Below are 19,920 nucleotides of genomic sequence, written 5' to 3' on the forward strand. Positions count from 1 at the left end.
TGGTTGGTGTATCTGCAGAGCGAGAATCCATCCATCAGTTTTCATAGCTGGAAGACCCCTGTCATGGAGACCAAGGACCTCGGCACCCTCATCATGGAGACCATGCACTTCACCCCACCTGCATTTCCAGGCTCACCGGCATTTGCTTTCTCATGGATCAATTTGAGATTAAGTTAGGCTAATAAGAAATAACGGTGGCATAAAAAAGTAGAATTTTATGTATCTCATTCTGAAATTTTCTAAGGTATGATAGCAATATAAGAGATATTGCTGGTTGAGGTCAGTATGTGGGAGACGAGATTGGGAATTTGTCTATTATTCTAACTAAATAATGGCTCATTCAAGGCGCTTAGTCGGGGACTTTTAGCACATGGAATATTCTAGTCCCTTGCTGAGATGGTCCACTGACTCTCGCACAGTACCCTTTCCAACTCTAACGCCCTCATCTACAGTTTTCCTGAGAGATGAGGTAGTCGCTGTTTCGGACCAAAGCAGTATTTCCTAGGACATCACAAACACGGCAGGGTTTTGCAAGGAAACGAGGCCCAAATCCCAGTGTTGAAGGGTCCCACCGAGATGCTCTCCCGCTTCCTAGAGAAGCAGCCGGGGGGAAGGCGCGAAAGGACGGACGCGGGGCCGCTGGTGACGCACTACCGGCCGCGCCACTGCTCTTCCGGCCGCGGCGGGGAGCCGTGCGTCCGGGGATTCCGGACGCGTCTGCGGCGGTAGTGACCGCCCTGAGGGGAGTCTCCGGACCTCACGGTGAGCGGGCGGGGCGCCAGGGAGGAGAACAGAGCGGCTCCGCCGGCAGCAATTGGGGGGCGGCCGGCCGGAGTCTGGTGTAGGAAGCCTGCTCCCCATTCGTACTCTTCGGGGATGCTGCCCGCGCTTGCGGTGGGAACTCTCGGCGGCCTCAGCGCTGCGTTCGCCCGGGCTCAGTACCCGGCCCGGCCCAGCCCAGAGCAGACGGCTGAGAAGATGGTGGAGTGAATGAACGAACGAATGATGACTGTGTGATGGATAAATGGTCAAGAGCTAGGACCCGTGTTCGGAAACGGAATCCCGGGGCTTAGAGTTCTCGGTCTTGATGCCAGCTACTTCCTCCCCCAGTCGGTCCTGCAGCTCCGAAACTTTTATAGGGACCGTCGTAATAGGAGACGGCAAATAGTACTAAGCGCACTAGGTGGGGACTCTCCGAGATTTGGGTTGTAATTCCCGGGGATACAGAAGCTGTTTGATTTCTAAAGTTGGACTGTTTAGTAATCCCTGCCTTCTTGTGTAAGGCTCAGTTGACAGCATGTAGTGTGATAGCACGTGTGCAAACGTCAGTGTTTTCCATCAAAATTCTGCTACCTGTTACTTGCCAGTATTACACAGAATCCAGGGGCGGGGTTACAGAATGAGTGACGTTGAAGCCTACCAAATGAGAAGATGCTTTCAGTCTAGGGCTGGAAGATAAGATATATGTGAGCAGGTTTTTATGACTACACTACATTTACTTAGCACTTAACATGTTCCAGGCACTGTTTGAAGCAGCTGTGCTAACTTATTTAACCATCACAACAACTATTTGTAGTTTTTAACGAGAAAATTGAGATACGGAGAAACTACATAATTTGTCCAAGGACACATTGCTAGTAAGTGACCTAAGATTGTAGAAGAGGTAGAGCCAGCGTGCAGCTGCAGCCTGAGTGTGTTACTTTTGGCCAATTGACAAGTCCAAAAAAGTGTACATTTAAATGTGGTCTTATTGAAAGAATTGTGGTTTCAGATTCTTGGAAAACACCTCCTGGCTTGCCCAGAATCCTTCAGCTAATTTTCGAGGGGTTAAGGAGGTAGCAGCGGGGAACAAACTTAAAGGGTATGTGGAGGAAGCCAGCTCCTTATTACTTTTAACAGGATGAAGCTATTGAAAGCTTGTTTCCTTTTACCCTTCACCAGAATACTCATCTCACCCCAAATCTGGATTCAGACAGAACCTTTTCGCATCTTAAAATCACTAAAAATGAGATTATTCTACACGAGGCACTTGTGAAAACATCTGTACATTTTTTTTTTTTCTGGAGAATTTACAGACCAGGGAGTAAGCAAACTGTCGCCCATGTTTTTGTACCACCTGTTTTTGTAAAGTTTTATTGAAACAGCTAAGCTCATTTGTTTACATATTGTCTAGTTCTGTTTTCAGACTATAAAGGCAAAGTTGAATAGTGACAGAGAGACAATAATAGCCCGTTTAGCCCATGAAGCCTAAAATACTTACCTTATAGTCCTTTACAGAAAAAGTTTGCAGTTTGACTTGAACTTCTGACTGCTAAGATGATCCATCCACAGTTGGAGGCGAGTGGCGGTCACAAAGATGCCCTTTCTTCTCCATAGGTTTTAGTTTAACCCATTTAGTACCTACTTTGTGGCAGATCTTCATAAATGCTTCCTATGAATTAACTCATTTAATCAAGGATTTACAGAATGTTAGAGCTGGAAGGACTCATGGATATTATCTAATTTGTCACCTTTTTAAATTAAGTAGCCTGTCATGCAGGCCCAGTTACATAGGCTATGACAGAGCAGTTTCTTGACTCCCGGTCCAATTCAGTTTAATCTTATGAATGGGAGGCCAATACCATATCCTTTGGATCTGGCCTTTGTTTTGATTTGTTTTTTGGGTATTAAAACCCATGAGTGAGAATTGTCATTTTTAAAATAACTATTTTTCTGACTACAAAAGTAATGCATGTTTATTATAGGGAAAATAAAATAAATACAAGAATATAAAGGACAAAGCAACCTGTTAAATGTCTTAGGGACCACTGTGTTAACATTTTGGTTTTCCTCTGTTGTGTGTGTGTGTTGCAAATATCTGTATTGTTTCTGTTTATTGAATGCTTACTTAGTGCTGGTATATGTGTGCATATTTTTGTTTTAGTGTTTTGTATCCTCTTTTAACAAACTATTTCATCATGAATATTCTTTAAAAACATGATTTTTAATAGTTTCAAAATCTCATACTGATATGCTATCCATGTTTATTTCTGGTTTTATTTTTACAATTATAATAATGTGATCTTTGTACATAAATCTCTGTCCTCATCTCTGTTTATATTTTTTCACTTTTCTCTCATTCAGAAGTGTTTTTTTGTGTGTGTGCAGGAAAATTTTCAAGCATTACAAAAAATAGGCCTTAAAACAAACATTTACCATAAGCTTATTCAAGGTGATCATGGTGAAGAATTTGATATTGTTAGAGATTTAAGTTAGTTTTTTTTAAAGGAAAATAAAGATAATAGAGGAAATTTGGAACTAGAAGGAAAAATCAGTTTTTACCATATAGTGATTGATGATTGATTAATTCTCCTTGATCTTATTTATATGCATATTTGACATACATATATGTCATGTTATACTTGAAATTTTAATATCCTGTATTTTTTCCCATTTACATATAACATAAGTATTTTTCCAAATGGCCACATATTTTTATTTTTAATTTTAATCTTAATGTCTATATAATTTCCACCAAGTGGAAGTACCATAATTTGCTAAGCCTCACTAGAAAATTGTATTTTCCAACAACTATGCTGGGGATTTTTTTTTTTTTTTTTATAAGTAACAAAAGGATTCAGTTTTCTCTCTGGGAAGTTACTTCTCTATGAGAAAGTTCTAATAGTAGAATTACTGGGTCAAAGTATGTAGGCATTTTTATGACATATGCTGATGACTCTGAGGGTCTTCTAAGATACAGTGTTATATATACATAATGACTATTGTCTGAGTTCCTATACCCACAAAATGGTAGTCACTGTGTCCCAACTGCATCCGATCCTACAACGTAAGATGTCAAATGACCTCTAGAAAGATGATACCAGTTTACATGCTCCCCTGTGATGTGTGAGAAACTCCTTTTTCCTGTTCCTTTGCTGGTCTTGAGTTTTAGCATTAAAAGACAAACAAACCCTCAAACTTGATATAAAAATCGATTCTTCATTCTTTGCATTTCTTTGATTACCACTGAAATGGAACTTTGTTTTGATATGCTTATTGGCCTTTTGTAATATTGGTCTATTTGTTGTACCTAAACATTTTTCTCTCAATTCATCTTTTCCTTTCTTGTTAATAAGAAGTCTTTTATCTGTTAGGTATGTCTATTCCTTGATGTATAAATTAAAATAATTTTTTCTAGATTGTTGGATATAGAGACTATTGCTTTTCTGTGACCAGATTTATCTAGTTTTGTCTTTGTGGTTTTTTCTTTTTCGCATAATGTTTAGAAAAGGCTATTCTAACCCTGAAATTAATTATTTATTAATATTTTATTTTGCAGTTTTATTTTTTATATTTAATTATTTAATCAGTTTAGCTTTATTTTGGTATATGGTGTGAGGTACGAATCTCACTAGGTGTTTTTTTCAGGTAGGTAAGCAACAGTCCCAACATAATTTATAAATAATCAATTTTTTATAAATGCTGATTTTATCATACATTAAATTATTTATTTCTCTTCAGGGATTAGGACTAACTAAAATCAAAAGCCAAAGTTAAACTTCCTCTCAAGTGTGTAAACTCACTGTTGTGGTTTTCTTAGCCACACTCCTTTGATGATTTTATCTGTTATTCCCAGAATTTCATTTACTCTCTTTATGACAAATACTCTAAATACAAGTTTTCAGCACATATCCCTCTCCTCTGTTCCAAATATGTATGCCTACTTTCTGTTTGGATACTTCTAAACTAAAGATATCTTCTTCCTCCCCAAAACAGTGTTCCACTCTCACTAAAGAGTATTGTCATCACTCATGCCAAAACCCAGCAAATTATCTTTGACTTCTCCCTCTCCCCGCCCCGTCCCCTGCCCCAGTATTCATTCAGCCCTGTGGATTTTGTCTCTTAGGTAGTCCAGTCCCTTATTGGACTGCTGAAATAACTTCCTCAGGGGTCTTTCAGCCTTCACCTTGCCTCTCCACCCCTTGAATATTTCTTTTCTCTGTTGCTATGGACAGAGAATGTGTTTTTTTAAAACAGCAGTTCTAATAATGTCATGTCTTTTTTTTTTTTTTTTCAAACTTTTCAAATCCCTTTAATGGCTTTCTGCTCACTTTAGGGTAAATGCCTTAAAATGGTTTGCAGGATTGTATTTGATCTGCACTTTGCTTGACTCAGGTTTCATGTCTTGTTTCTGGTACTTAATACTTTGACTTACTCGATTTCTTTCATTCTCCTAAGGTATTCAGCTTGATTCCTTTTGTATATTCTGTTTTCATCTCTGTGGTATATTCTTTTCCCTCTTCACTTGTCTAATTCCTATTTATTTCTTCTTCAGGGGGGCTTTCTTTCCCAGACTAGACTAGGTACCATAGCACCTCATATTCCCACTTAGATAATCCCCATATTTGTAACTACTGGTTTATGTCTTTGTCCGGCTGTGATGTAAGCTCTGGGCAGGGGGCATGTTGATTTGTTCTCTACCATCCCCCTGATCATTCCCAATCCCCTCTCAGCTTCATGAGTCTCTGTAGGATTGTGTGCTGGGTTCCCTTTATGTCCCAACTGTGGAAGAGGAACTGGAAATCCCAGATAGGATTCTCTTAAACTTTTAAAACTCACCACAGAGGCACAGGCCTTTATGAGAAGCCCACAAGACCGGGCTTATTATGCACTTCAGCAGACACAGCCTGCTGAAGCTCTTTTGTGCCTTCTGAGCTCTCAATTATGGTAAAACTGTCTCTCTGTCTCCCTTTTTCCTTGAAATAATGCTGCCAATTTTACTTCTCATGCCAAGATTATATGGAGAGACCTTTTGGATAAACAGTTGTGCTTTTGACATTGCAGACACGGAAAACTGTGCTATTTTTGGAGCTCTTTTATAAGTCAAAAGTTAGTTGACAAAGTGTTTTATTTAATCTTCAGGCTACACTCTTATATTGAACTGTGCCTAAAGAAAACTGTTTGATAAGACATTTAGAAGAAAGGACAATCTGTGTATCTAGGTTGTATCAAATAGAGTTCTCTAACTACTGTCCAGTTCCAGGCATACAGTAGAAGTGGGTGGATCAGACTTAATGTGTTAGCCTTGCTATGAGTCCATTTTCCTATGCAGCTTTTTCTTTTATTGACTTTTCACATAGATTATAGTATAATGGACAGAGTGTTTCAATTAACATGAATATTCCTATCCACTTCATAGTTACCTTTATCATTATAAGTAACTATTGATTATTGATCAAGCATTTGAATGTTTGTTAGTCTGTCTGGCTGTTACTTCTTGGGCTGTTGACACATGGAGTTTGTGAACCTAGAAGGCTGAAAGCCAACTCTGATTCTTACTGATGAAGTCACATTGCAGTCCTGACAAATTTTGTGTGAGTTATTAGATAGTATCCTTAGGTGACAGCTCTTTCTCAGTTTCCTGTTACTGAGACAGTGATATCCCCTCCTCCACCCTTTTTTTCCCTGTGAGCAGGTCTTCCAGTTTTCCACCCTTGAAGTGTTTTACATTTAAAGCAAGGAGAAGATTTTTGGATGTCGAGTATGCAAGGAGCTGAAGAGAGAGAGATTGGACAAGAGATTTGTCCAGGTGAGTGATTAAGGACAACCAGTGGGAGAAACAGCAGGGCTTTGGAAATTTTACAAAAAGAACTGAATGAAGCTCAGGAGATAAAATGACCCTCTTTTAGGGAGATTGAGGGTGGATGTGGGTTAGCATCTCTTGGGCCAGCTTTTCCCCGGTACTCTTTTTCTCTCTCATTTCCTACATTTGCCCTTTTACATTCTCCCACTATTCCCCATTCCTTAAATATAAACCGTCCATGTTTCCTGTCTTGCCCTAATCATTAGCCTGTTGTTGTTTGTTGTTTTCCCCTCATCTCTGTCGTCTCTGGTGCTTTCACTGCCTGGGTGTCTGTAGCTGCCATCTTTATGGGGTTCCTCGTTAATGGTGATCACCTTATCTCGACGCAAATCTGTTCTATCGTTTGCAACTTTGAATTACTTGTCCCACTTTTATTGGGACAAGTAATATATCCTTATTAAGACCTATAAAAGTTAGGTCCCAGAACTTCAGGGGCCTCCATTTCTGCCGTGCACAAGAGATATTCATTCTGATGGTTTCTTACAGGTTGGGTGAACAAGCCTCTTCCAGAGCAGGATGTCTCTGAAATGGATTCACCAGGGATAGTAGAAAAGAGACTCCAAGAAGATGAATCCCAGGATTCTACATTTAAAGAAAAATATGCATGTGAGAGCATGAAGGAGAACTCTCCCAGAGAAGTTCCTGGGCCATGCTTTTTCCAGGATGGAGGTTTCGGGGGAATAACTTTCATCCACAGGGAAGCACCTCCTGAAATGATTAGCCAAGAATATAATTTTGAGAAAAGGTTGCTTTTGACCTCAAGCCTTGTTACACATCTCAGGGTTTCTACAGAAGAGAGCCTACACCAGTGGGAGACAGGTGGCATACACACCAATGAGATTTCAGACCAAAGTAAATGCCCAACCCTCTCTACACGGAAAAAGTCTTGGAAATGTAATGAATGTGGAAAATCTTTTACGGCGAGCTCATCCCTTACCCAACATCAGAGAACTCATACTGGAGAGAGACCATATGCATGTGAAGAATGTGGGAAAGCCTTTAGTCGTAGCTCATTCCTTGCTCAGCATCAGAGAATTCACACTGGAGTGAAACCATACAGATGTGAGCACTGTGGGAAAACATTTCGATGTCGATCCTTTCTTACTCAGCATCAGAGGATCCACACTGGAGAGAAACCTTATAAATGCCAGGAATGTGGGAATTCCTTCCGTAATCATTCACACCTCAGCGAACATCAGAGAATTCACACTGGAGAGAAACCTTATAAATGTAATAGGTGTGGGAAGGCATTCAATCAGAACACACACCTCATTCATCACCAGAGAATTCACACTGGTGAAAAACCTTATTTATGCAATGAATGTGGCTCTTCTTTTCGCAAACACTCAAATCTTATACAACATCAGAGAATTCACTCGGGGGAGAAACCTCATAAATGTGATGAATGTGGGAAAACTTTCCAAACAAAGGCAAATCTCTCCCAGCATCAGAGAATTCATACTGGAGAGAAACCCTATAAATGTAAGGAATGTGGCAAAGCCTTTTGTCAGAGTCCATCCCTTATTAAACACCTGCGAATTCATACTGGAGAGAAACCTTATAAATGTAAGGAATGTGGCAAAGCTTTTACTCAGAGTACCCCACTCACTAAACATCAGAGAATTCATACAGGGGAGAGACCTTACAAATGCACTGAGTGTGGCAAAGCCTTCATTCAGAGCATTTGCCTTATTCGGCATCAGAGAAGTCACACTGGAGAAAAACCTTATAAATGCAATGAATGTGGGAAGGGCTTCAATCAGAATACCTGCCTCACTCAACATATGAGAATTCATACTGGAGAGAAGCCCTATAAATGTAAAGTATGTGGGAAAGCCTTTGCTCATAGCTCATCTCTTACTGAACATCATAGAACTCACACTGGTGAGAAGCTTTATAAATGTAGCGAGTGTGAGAAAACCTTCCGCAAATACGCACACCTTAGTGAACATTACAGGATTCACACTGGTGAGAAGCCTTACGAATGCATTGAATGTGGAAAATTCTTCAGACATAGTTCAGTCCTTTTTAGACATCAGAAACTTCACAGTGGTGAATGAACCTGACATTAGGTTTTGACAGTTTCTAGAAACAGTGGCTAGTAATCTGGCTGCGGAGAGAGGGGCAAGTGGAGATCCTGGAGCGAAGGGTGAAGGAGCCTTCGCTAACTGCACTCAAAAGTGCGTTTTCAGAAATGTAGGTGGGGACTTGGAAAATGCAGAGCCTACAGGTGAGCACCTGGGAGTACAGGGTAGAAAGAAGGTTCCTGCTTTTCAGTAAATACTGCTGCTTGTCACTCGTCTCCTCATGTGACTCTCATACCTTGAGGTGCCTTTTGTTAAGTTAGCACTTGTGATCCCTTAGAACACCCCTGCTCCACCTTCCAAACTTGTCGTATGTTCAATGACCAGCAGGCCGAGGCGCTTTTCCAAACACTGTCACTGTGGAGGCGGCAGCAGTCCTGAGGTAGAGCTGAGTAGCCTCCAGATGTCTCAGGTAGGTCTACCCATGCTCCTGTGGGGGAGGCTGCTCATCCTGTGGAAGTGGTCCCATGAAGGGGAGACAAGTAAAAGACAACCCATGTTCATTCAACAGATGAAATAAGTGGCAAGAACTGGGCTGATCACTATAGGTCTGTTGGTTTAAAAAAAAAAAAAAAGGCTCTCAGTGAGAGATCTTCCCTGATCCTTTCCAGCTGGAGGGCAACTGGGGGCTAGTAAGGAAATAGGTTGAGAGAGACTTCTTTTGATGCCGGTTTGTGGGAAGGGAGTTAGATTTGCTCAGAGGGCCATGGAGAGGAAGGCCCAGCCTTTGTCCCAGAGGACTCCTGGTTTACCTAGGAGGGAAATGGCCTGTGCTAGACTGCTGGTGATGACTATGACCATAGATTCGTTAGATTTCAGATGTTTCTGTTTTTATCAGACCCATCTTATTCCTGGATACTTAACCTTCGCTGCAAGTTTGGAGTATCTGGGGAAACACTTCTCATGGGATGGATTTGGAAAGAGCTCTAGAGAGGATTTTCTCTTTCAGATCTCTGAAAATCAAGATGTCACGGGTTGCCACTGACTTTGATAGTGTTTTAGTCTTTTGAGAGAAAGGGCATGTGTTTTCCTCTATATCCTCACTCCCTTTTATGTTCAAACTGCTTCCCAGAGATTCAGCTCCGGAAGGTTAAGTGAGGACAGTCTGAATGGTATTTGAAATCATTTCTATGTTCTGAAGCTTATGCAGTTTTTTAAAATATGATTATTAAAAACAAAGGCAAGATGATTTTGGAATGGTTGATTACTGGAATTCAGCATTGATTTTTTTCCAGAGCAACTGTCTTGTAACCATTGCTTTGAGCCCTTAATTACCATTAAAAGGAACGTGGCAGAAATGTCACATATACTTTTCCCTCTCCAGCTGTGAAGATTATCTTCTCAAAACCTGGCACAGGGCAATTTATATTTGAGTAAATTAGTATACCTTATTGGCAAAAATAACCCAACGAAAAGTTTTTATGTTTATAAAAAATATATATAGTATACTGAAAGCAAATGTCAATGTATTTATACTTTCCAAATGAAAAATAACAATAGAACTTATTGCTAGCACATAGTAAATGTTCAATAAATATTTGTCGGATTAATATTTTCTAATCTTTGCCCACTAGAAACTTTAGCAACTTCCTGATATGTAGGTATTTAACGTAATGTTTATACACTGCTGTCTCTAGAGTCTTGAGTGGAGAAGAGGAAGGATAAGGAGAGTTTTCTTGTGGAAAAAATGGTAAAACCTTAATTGTGAAAAATGTCTAAGTTCTTGTTAGAAATATTTTCTCAAATGGGCACAACTCTTGTGTTTTACTCAAGCTAATAGAGTGGTACCATTTTCACTTCCTGGGGAAACAGGAAGGAAAGGTACTCATCACTGCCCTCATCCCATATTCTCACACTTGCAAATGTTTGTTCCTAATTTGCTCTCAGCTGTTGGCCCACTAAGTGTACAGTCACTCCAGCTTGGCCTCAAACTTAAGAATTGTCTTCTTTCTCAATCTTCCCTCTTGAGTCTTCATATCCAATCGACCACTGTATCCTGTTGATGTAATTTCCTAAATCTTCACTGCTGTTGCTTTAGCCCGGCTCCCCAATTTATTTCCTAGGGATTTTTTTTTATTTTAACCACTCTTCAAGTTTTTTGCCCTACTAGGCCACTTTTCACATTTCTTCTGGATGGTCTTTGCAAGACAACAGTGGCAGCACTATTCTCTCTCAGGATAAAGCTCTAGCCCCCTAAAGAGGCATGGGAGGTCTCTTCTGGCCTGTGCTTATATTGCCATTCTCAGCTGTCATTCCCTGCCTTGCACATTCTGTTCCATAGTGCAAATTCCTGGGGTTCTACATCACCCCTGAACTCTACTTTGCCACCTTTGCACGTACTATCCCTATTACCTAAATTCTCTTCCTTCTGCTTGCCTGGAAAGCTCCATTTGTCACTTATAAATGTGTTCAGGCAACATTGCCTTAAAGCTGTCTTTGACCTCACCTATTTTTAATTATTTCTGTATTTTGTATCTTCATCTTATTTTCATGTTAAATACATTGTGATGACTTGTTTACAAATCTTTCTGTTCGAACTGAACTGTCAGCTCCATCAGGGCAGAGGCCATGTGATATTTATTCATCTTTGTATCTACAGTCTAGCACTTAGAAGTTGCTCAATAAATATTTGTTGAGCTCAACTAAAATATTGAGTCAGAATTTCTCCATGCCAACATGTGACTTAGGTCCACAGTTAACCAGGAGAAAAGAGGTATGGTGAGCACACGAGTATGCCCATGAAGTGTTTTAAGGAGCAAGAATTCAGAACCTTTTCTCAAGATACGGAGTGTGTGGTTGTTATTAAGTAGAAGATCCCCTAGGAAATGTTTTGTAGCAAAAAATTTATTTTGTTGTAAATTAGGCACGTAAATGTCCCATCATAGTTTTACAAAGTGCTTTCAGATATGTTGGTGTCAGGGCCAACAGGAAGAGGGAAATGCATGCAGCTATAGAAGCATAGCTACGTCAACTGGAATCTTTATGAAAATAAGCAGTAGCTGAACAATGATGCAGGCCCTGTAGGATAGCAGTTGAGCTTAGGATTCCCAACTTGGAAGTACTTACTGAGCTCATGGCTTTCCTTGGGCTCTGGAATAAAATTGAACTAGAATGTGTTGCTTATTCACAGTGCCGAAATTTCATTACTGACTTCTGAAAAACATAAGGGCTGAAGTCACATTAGATCCTCAAAACAAAAGGGAAAACAGGTGGTTGGTCTTGCCAGGGTCACACAGCTAGTAACTGTTAAGTGAAACAAACTCGTGTTCTCACTTTCCCTTCAGATTTTTCTTTATTGGTCGTACCTCTGCTACATGATGTTAGTGTTATAAGACACAAACATATTGACCGCTTAAAGTTCTAACGTTGCCTTACTCGAGGATGGGAGGAGCTCACCTTAGATCAAGAAGTTTCTTGGCCCTCAGAGTCAGACCTTCCTACATGTAAGTGAAGGTGAGAAATAAGTTGATTTTGCATCTTTCTTCCTAGCAGAAATCTAGCCTTTATCCCACGTGGTTTCAGTTTCACTCTCCTTCAGCTACTGGTCACAGCAGGGCTAAGGTCATTACAGTTTTGGGGAATGATTTTGGTTTCCACCCCTCCGGTCCATTTTCCACTTTTCAGTGAAAGCAGTTCAGCCCAAATTGCTTTAAGCCCGATTCCTGTTACTAGTATCCTGTCTTGCCTTGGGTACCATCCTCCACGGTTAGTTTCTACACAGCTTAGCCTGCCGATTTAGACATTCTTTGAAGCCTAACGGGGAAAATATGATTAGGTCTAGGCTGTCTGGCCTGCACAATGTTAGGGCTGGGGCGGGAACTTGCTGATTCCACAGAAGTGCTTAGAATGTGACACTGGTAACACTAGCGCAGCGTTGTTCCCTAGCATGTCAGGTGACATTTCTACATCTTTTGGCTGAAGATGGTTAGTGATGATTTCAGTCTGCGGCATCTGCACACCTGATTTGAGTTTCTCAATTAGGGACTCCATTTTGAAAAAACAGCCCATCTGAACATTTGAGCAAGTGGTCTTTTGCATCTCATCCACTTATTCAGGTGTTTACTGTCTGCTGCTGCCCACTAGGAGTGTGGTACTAAGCACGCAGCCGTTTTCCTGGGCCTGCTGATTGACAGGAACGCTTGGAAGTGGGTCAGGTGCCTGCTGCCCATGCCTGTATCCCTGGAACACACATGACGGGGGAGCCCTTATGTGCAGATACTTCCTGAATGAGGCAAGATCTGAAGTTTTGTAGATGGGGGACAGGGGCACTATGGAGGGCTGGAAAGGTCAGGAAGCCAATGCAGAATGGGGACTGGCTGGAGCTGGGGTTTGAGAATACAACAGGATGAACATTTGCTCATATGAATTAAGCTCATTTATTCCTCGGAACAACCCCATGACATTTAGTACCGTTACGATCTGTTTTATAAGTGAGGAAACACGCACAGAGAGGTAAAGTAACCTGCCCAAGTTCACACACTGAGAATCTGGGACATAAGCCCAAAGCAGAGCTCTTGTTCTTTTGGCCAATTGTTGAACAAAGATGCCAGAGCAATAGGGTGTTTGGGATTCCTGAGAAAAAGCCAATTTTCTGACTGGTGAGAATGTGAGTAAGGAAGATTGAAGCCAGTTTTGTGAGGAAAGCCTTGAGAAGACCTCCAAAGGACAGGGGAAAAGGTTTTAGGAAGATAAACGTGTTGTACGATGAATTAACCCGTAATAAGAGCTCCTGTAGTTGACCCCCACTCACGTCCTTTCAGCCTCCTTATTCGGAAAGAGGCACCTGGCGACGGGTTTGAGCACAGCTCCCGCAGCCCGGCTTCGGGGCACCGACCCTCGGCGTTCTGAGGCCGGGCGGAACCACCGAGATGAAGCCTCTCTCTCCCGCCGTCCTAGAGAGGAGATGGCAGTGGTTCTCCACAGCGGCGCGGCCTGGTGACATCACGCCAGCCGGGAGCGTCCGGGGCATGCTGGGGCGGCCCAGTGTCGCGAGGGGCGTGTGGGCGGCGCCCCGGGGATCCCTTGCTGAGCAGTGTCAACTACCTGGCTGCGGCGGCTCCTCCCCAGCACCTCCCTTGGACCCGGGGCGGCCGGACCGCAGCGTCCTTTTTTTCCAGGCGAACTGTGGCTTTTAGAGAGGAGGCCCAGGGGACTGAGCCCCCCCCCCCGCCCTGGAGAGGGACGGGAGAAGGCTGGTCGAGAATCCTGTTCTGGAAGTAAGGAGACCTGGTTTCCATGTGTATGCGTTTGAGCGAGCAAACGAACTTCTGAGTACTACAGTTTCCCAGAATCGAATACTACTTGCTTTGTCACTTCACAAAGTTGTGCAGGTTGAATGTGTGTCCCGTATGTGAGCTACCGCCTACCTTTCATTAAATTTTTTTCTTTAATAGCAACAGAGTAGGTACTGTGTGAAGACTTAGACTCTAATTGTTTAACAGCAGATACTATTTATTGAACGCTTACCAGCCGGCAAACTTGGACATGCGTCCCATGGATTAACTCATTTATGCATCTCACAATTCTTTGAAGTAGTCAGCATCATCTCCATTTAACCTTTGAAAAAACTGGAGCACAGAAAGGTTAAGTAACTTACCCAAGATCACTTAGCTAATAAAGGGTGGAACAGGGATTCAACCCTAGAGAGTGCTAGCCCCAGCCCATGCTATGCTTGTCTTCAGGGTTAGCGAAGGCAGACAATGTACTCAGAGAATTAAAACGCAGGGTGAAAAGTGCCACAGTAGAAACGTGTGAAATTCTTTCAGAATGTCGAGGAGGAAGTGCCACGGAAACATTAAGAAGAATTTTCCACAAGGAAGAGGTGTGGTGGTTCACATTTGACATGAATATTAAAATCTGACTAGAAGTTTGAAAAGTCTTTGTTCAATGTCAAGTAAGATGCTGGTGGTTTGGGCTGCATTAGACTGGAAACCAGGTCTCCGCCTTTTAATAGCATTCATTCCTTTCTATTCAGAGTAGTTCTTAAAACCTTCCTCTTAGGAGGGGCCCTTCTTCCAACAGACTCCCCTTTGTCTTTTTGGAGATTCTGCTTCACACAGAGGCAGTCTTATTTTCCTGAAATCCCTCCACCTCTGATTGTGGAAAATAACTGCTGGGAAGGATCCTTGCTGTTGACTCAGCTTTTTCTCAAGAGGTGATCTCACTGCTTGACTCGTAGTAGCTGTTCAGTTAGTACTTTTCAAATAAAATGATGAAAAACCAGCGTCAAAGACCGACCGAAGGGCTTGATTTAAGGTTTTTGCTCTTTTCCCATTCTTTAGAATCAAAGCGTCACAGAATGTTGCGACTAAAGGAAACTTGAGATATCTAGCTTTTCAATTTCATTTCACAGATAAGAAAAAAATCACAGTTGAAATTGAGTGACTTGCTTCAGGTCATTGAACAAGTCAGTGGCAGAGCAGAGACTAGAATCACGACCTCTTGACTCAATCCAGGGCTTGTCTCACTGCCCTCTACTGTCGCCCCACCGTCTTTGACTTCTGAAGTCAGCGGCTTCTGCATTAGATATGGAGGAAGGGTGTGCTTTGGGCTCTGATCTTAGCTCTTTTTACCCCAGGAAGCTTAGTCTTTAGGAGCACTTGCCCTCTTTCTTTGTGCATTGTCACATCTCTCTGAAGTCTACCCACGCTGACTTTTTGTCCTTTGTAATAGTCTTCTAGGAGAACAATGGTATTCTTTCATTCAGACTTAAAATAGTCATTTGGTTAGGGATGGGATAGTCCTAGGTTCCCCTGAATCCAGAGTATGGAGGAAGGAGGCTGATGATTTATGGGTGTTCTTTCTCCTTTGTGCCTCAGATTCCTGCCCTTCCTCAAAAGGAGAGTTCTTGGGAAATGATTGTTACTTGTGTTCCTAACAGTTTGTCACTAGGTAAGTAAATCTAAGTAGAGAGCTCAGGATGGGTTGTTATGGGGGTGCTCATTCAGCGGTGGTGGCAGACATGTAGTGGGACCCACCAGTGACACTGTACCTAGACCCTTCAGACTGAAAACATAGAACCACCCAGAAATGGCACCAACCTATTCAGATCAGAATGAGAGTGGCCTGTTTGGGAAGAAGGCTATGGAGTAATTGGTTACAGTACAGATCAGTTAGCAGGGCTCTAGTTTTCAAACCTAGAGATTTCCCAGTTGTACTTAGGGGGAGAGCTATAGATGCTGAATGTTTTGGAGAGAAACAGAGGTCTAAAGAGACATTTATCAAGGTGAGTGAATAAGGAAGAATTGGTAAAATGAACCCAGTAAGTTATAGCCTAGATTACTTTTGAATTCTTGAGAGAGAAACTTCCAATTATCACTAGTCTGCCAAGATATTGCTTATAGGCAACCTAAGGAAATATAATTTTTCACCTATTTTTTTGGTGTAAAGACTATAGGTGGGTGGTAATTTTCCCCAATGCTTAATTTACCCAAGATGAGTATACTTTATCTCTGTCACATTCTCCTACTGTTTATCACTGTTTGATACTAAATTAGCTGGATTATTAGTAATTGAGTGTTTCAGGATCAGTCACTAGAGGGAATTTTATAGACTTCACAAGACATGTCACTACTGAATCTCTCTCTCCCTGTCACCTATTCTAATCTTTTCCCCGTGTCATTGTTATCTCCTTTCTCTATTATTGAGAAGACGATAAAAATGAAGCCTCCACATTGAGGTCCCCAGTTCTGCACAGAGGACATTTTTCTTTGTGAATATTTTTTCAGGCGAGAAGACCAGCCCTGATGGCACAGTGTTAAATGTCTTGAGGAAGATGCGGCGAGTCAGAGAGCCTGGGCATCAGGTGTTCACATTTGGAGAAATCGAAGATGCATGCTGAGCAAGAAATGAGAAATCCTCCAGGAATGATTGTGAAGACAACATGTTCACACATGTAAACTTTCTCAGGAGAACTGTTACTCTAACAATAATCACCTTTGAGAAAGTACTATGTAAATATCATGAATTTGAGTGAAATTTCCTCTAAACCTGAACCTATTGGACGAACAGCCCCTTCACCGTGTTACAAACAGCATGTGTTCCAGCTGGGGTTCACTGCAAATGAAACATCAGAGACTTAACATGCAGAAGAAACCTTCGAAGTGTGGTGAATGTGGAAAATTCTTTACTCAGAGATCATCTCTCACTCGGCATCATTCGGCAAGAAGCCCTACGTGTGTAGTGAGTGTGGAACTTGTTTCCATAAAGTCAAATCTTACCCAACGTCTGAAGATTCATACAGGAGAGAAACCTTATAAATGTAATGAATGCGAGAAAGCCTTTCAAGCACGAACGATCCCTGTCCAGCATCTGAGGATTCATACCGGAGAGAAACCCTATAAACGCACAGGATGTGGCAAAGTCTTTTGTCAGAGCCCCTCCCTTATTAAACACCTGTGGATTCATACCGGAGAGAAACTATATAAATGCACTGAATGTGGCAAAGCCTTCAGCCAGAGCATCTGCCTTACTCATCAGAGAAGTCATTCTGAGAATAAACCTTATAAGTGTAATGAATGCGGGAAAGCCTTTAATCAGAGTGCATGCCTCATGCAGCATCAGAGAATTCATTCAGGAGAGAAGCCCTATGTATGTAACAAATGTGGTAAAGCCTTCACTCAGAACTCGTCCCTTGTTGAACATGAGAGAACTCACACTGGAGAGAAACTTTATAAGTATAGTGAATGTGAAAAAACTTTCCGCAGGCAAGCACAACTTAGTGAACGTTATGGGATTCATACTGGAGAAACACCTTATGTGTGTGTTGAATGTGGGAAATCCTTCAGGCACAGTTCTGTGCTTGTCTGACATCAGAAGGTTCATGCCGGACAATAAAATTTGGGATATAACCAGTGTGGAAAGACTTGTATGAAAATGTCATTTGTTTCTCAGTTCTTAGGAGTTTGAGACTCAGTCTTCATTTGAGATGAATGTTTTATATGTTGAACAAGTGGCAGTGTTTTGAAAGAAAAGCGACTTGGTACTGGGTAGCCTTGACTTTGATGTCTTCTCTGACACGTAATGGGTGTGTGAGCCTGTTTTCCCCTCTCTCCTCCCCCAAGGAATAGTGAGGCTACTTGTTAGGGTTGTCTTGAGAATAAAATGAGCTGTATATAATAAATAACTGCCATTAATTAGTTTTCAGTTATAGAAGTTCTAGAAGTTTATTAATGTGGCTATTGAAAACAAAGTTCAACATGGTTTTTTTTTTTTAATTTGGTTCTCATAATTATTTTTTTCTTATGGATATTCTTGACATTACCGTGCCACTGCCATCTCCTAGGATTTTTGGCCTTTTCAGTAGTGGACACAGGTTGCCCTTGAAACTTATCCTTGAAAAGCAAGGCCTTAGAAAGATCTTGGCCTTTGGAAGTGTTGGAAGTGATGTGCCCTTCTCATTGTGTCATATTAGGTCATGATGTTAGTAGTATGACTTATTACTAGTAATGTTACCTTTGATCATTATGATAAGCTGGCATCTGTCTGGTTTCTCTACTGTAAAGTTATTAATTTTCCTTTTCTAATTACGAAGTATCTAGTGGAGAGATACTTTGAGACTGTGTAAGTATTCTTTTTCCAATATTATTGGCCACTAATTTTCAAATCTTTTGAGGAATCTCTCCAACACCACTTATGTATGTTTTTACTATGGCTGCTGTAACAAATTATCACAAGCTTGGTGGCTTAGAGGAACAGAAATGTATTCTCTGATTTCTAGAAACCAGAAGTTTGAAATCAGTTCTATTAGGCTGAAGTCAAGGTGTTGGCAGGGCCACACTCCCTCCAAAGACTTTAGCAGAGAATCCTTGCTTCTTCCAGCTTCTGGCATTCTTTGGCTTTTAGCCACATCATTTCCATCTCTGCCTGTCTTCACTTTGCCTTGTCTGTCTAACCTCCCTATGCCTCTCTCTCTGATAAGGAAATTAATGATGGCTTTTAGATAATCCAGGATTATCTATTTGAGAGCCTTAATCACATGTGCGAAATCTTCACCATGGAAGGTTACATTCACAGGTACCAGGGAGTAGGACCTACCTGTCTGGAGGCTGCCATCCGGTCCATTGCAACTTATTACTGTGGAATTTGCCAGATGATTTTTCTATTTCCATCATTACTCCTTCTCCCTTATTTAACAGTTAATTTATAGCCTAATAAAAGTTTAATAAGAATTTTATTCTATGGATTGCAATCTACTACTATCATAATTTATTTTCTTGTTCAAATTGTTCCGGATTTGGCCATTGGTAATTAGAATGTTTGTTGTAAGGAAGACCTATCCCTTCTCCGTTTATGTCCTTTTGACATGTCCTCATTCTTTCAGCACTTTCTTTTTGGCACCAGATGGTCCAGGCTCTTTTTAGTACTCCTGCTTCTGCCCCAGCAGCACATCATTGGCCTGTCTAGCCCTGCTCCCATGATCCATTCCTGAGAACAAATGGGGGCAGTTCACGAGGGAAGAGGACTAGCCTCTTCGCTGGCCCCAAACTCACTTTTCTCAGCAAAACAGATCCTGCATTAACAGGGCCTACTGTTCTTAGTTTAGAGAAGGTGAAACTTTTCTTAAGGCTGCTCATCATCTCTCACATGCTAACATACCTTGGTCTTTCATCACAAGATGTGCTTCCTGGCTGACAATGTACACTTATGTTGTTAAAAATATCACCTATGGTAAAGACTTCATCAATATGAATAAATTTAAATATTTAAGACCTTTATATAGTCTTTCATATTATTTAAATTTTTTATTTTATCCCATTTATTGTAATAATGTAATAGGCTTTAGCAATATTTCTTAAATTTGACCATCAAAACTATATGGCAGGCTTGTTAGAATTCTGGGCCCTATCCCGATTCTGTAGGCAAGCCCTGAGAATTTGCATTTTTAAGTTCCCAGGGGTGCTGATGCCACTAGTTCAGGATCCACACTTTGACAAGCACTGGTCTGTTAAAAAAAATACATGAGAGAAACACTCTCCTTCATTCTGACTATATTTATAATGCTCTTAATATGCTACTGTTCTGGGTATGGAGGATATAGTGATAAATAAAGACAAAGTCCTTGCCCTCAAGACTCCCACCTCCAGATACTAAGACATATTAAAATTTACAGCAATTAAAAGTGTGATATTGGTACAAGGATAGATAAAGCAGTGATACAGATTTAAAAGTACCTGGCTTGTATAATGAGTAAGTGTCCATTAAAGACAGTACTGC

General features: G+C 41.2%; 1 protein-coding gene across 9 annotated transcripts; it reads left to right on the forward strand.

The window, feature by feature from the left end:
- The first annotated feature begins 656 nt into the window (after positions 1 to 656).
- ZNF502 (zinc finger protein 502) lies at positions 657 to 19,421 on the forward strand. Of its 9 annotated transcripts, XM_039837497.1 has the most exons (7): positions 657 to 762; positions 6,455 to 6,568; positions 7,109 to 8,852; positions 9,034 to 9,118; positions 11,991 to 13,922; positions 15,525 to 15,597; positions 16,357 to 19,421. In XM_039837497.1, the coding sequence occupies exons 2-3, from the start codon at positions 6,514 to 6,516 to the stop codon at positions 8,680 to 8,682; spliced, it is 1,629 nt and encodes a 542-aa protein (XP_039693431.1). In that variant the 5' UTR covers positions 657 to 762; positions 6,455 to 6,513; the 3' UTR covers positions 8,683 to 8,852; positions 9,034 to 9,118; positions 11,991 to 13,922; positions 15,525 to 15,597; positions 16,357 to 19,421. The 9 variants fall into 9 exon arrangements, with proteins under 9 accessions (XP_039693431.1, XP_039693432.1, XP_039693426.1 ...); XM_039837498.1 differs by lacking the exon at positions 9,034 to 9,118; XM_039837492.1 differs by having other exon boundaries at positions 7,109 to 12,159.
- The last annotated feature ends 499 nt before the right edge of the window (positions 19,422 to 19,920 follow it).

The sequence above is a fragment of the Pteropus medius genome, unplaced genomic scaffold (genome assembly GCF_902729225.1).
Source record: "Pteropus medius unplaced genomic scaffold, Ma_sr-lr_union100, whole genome shotgun sequence".
Lineage (NCBI taxonomy): Eukaryota > Metazoa > Chordata > Mammalia > Chiroptera > Pteropodidae > Pteropus > Pteropus medius.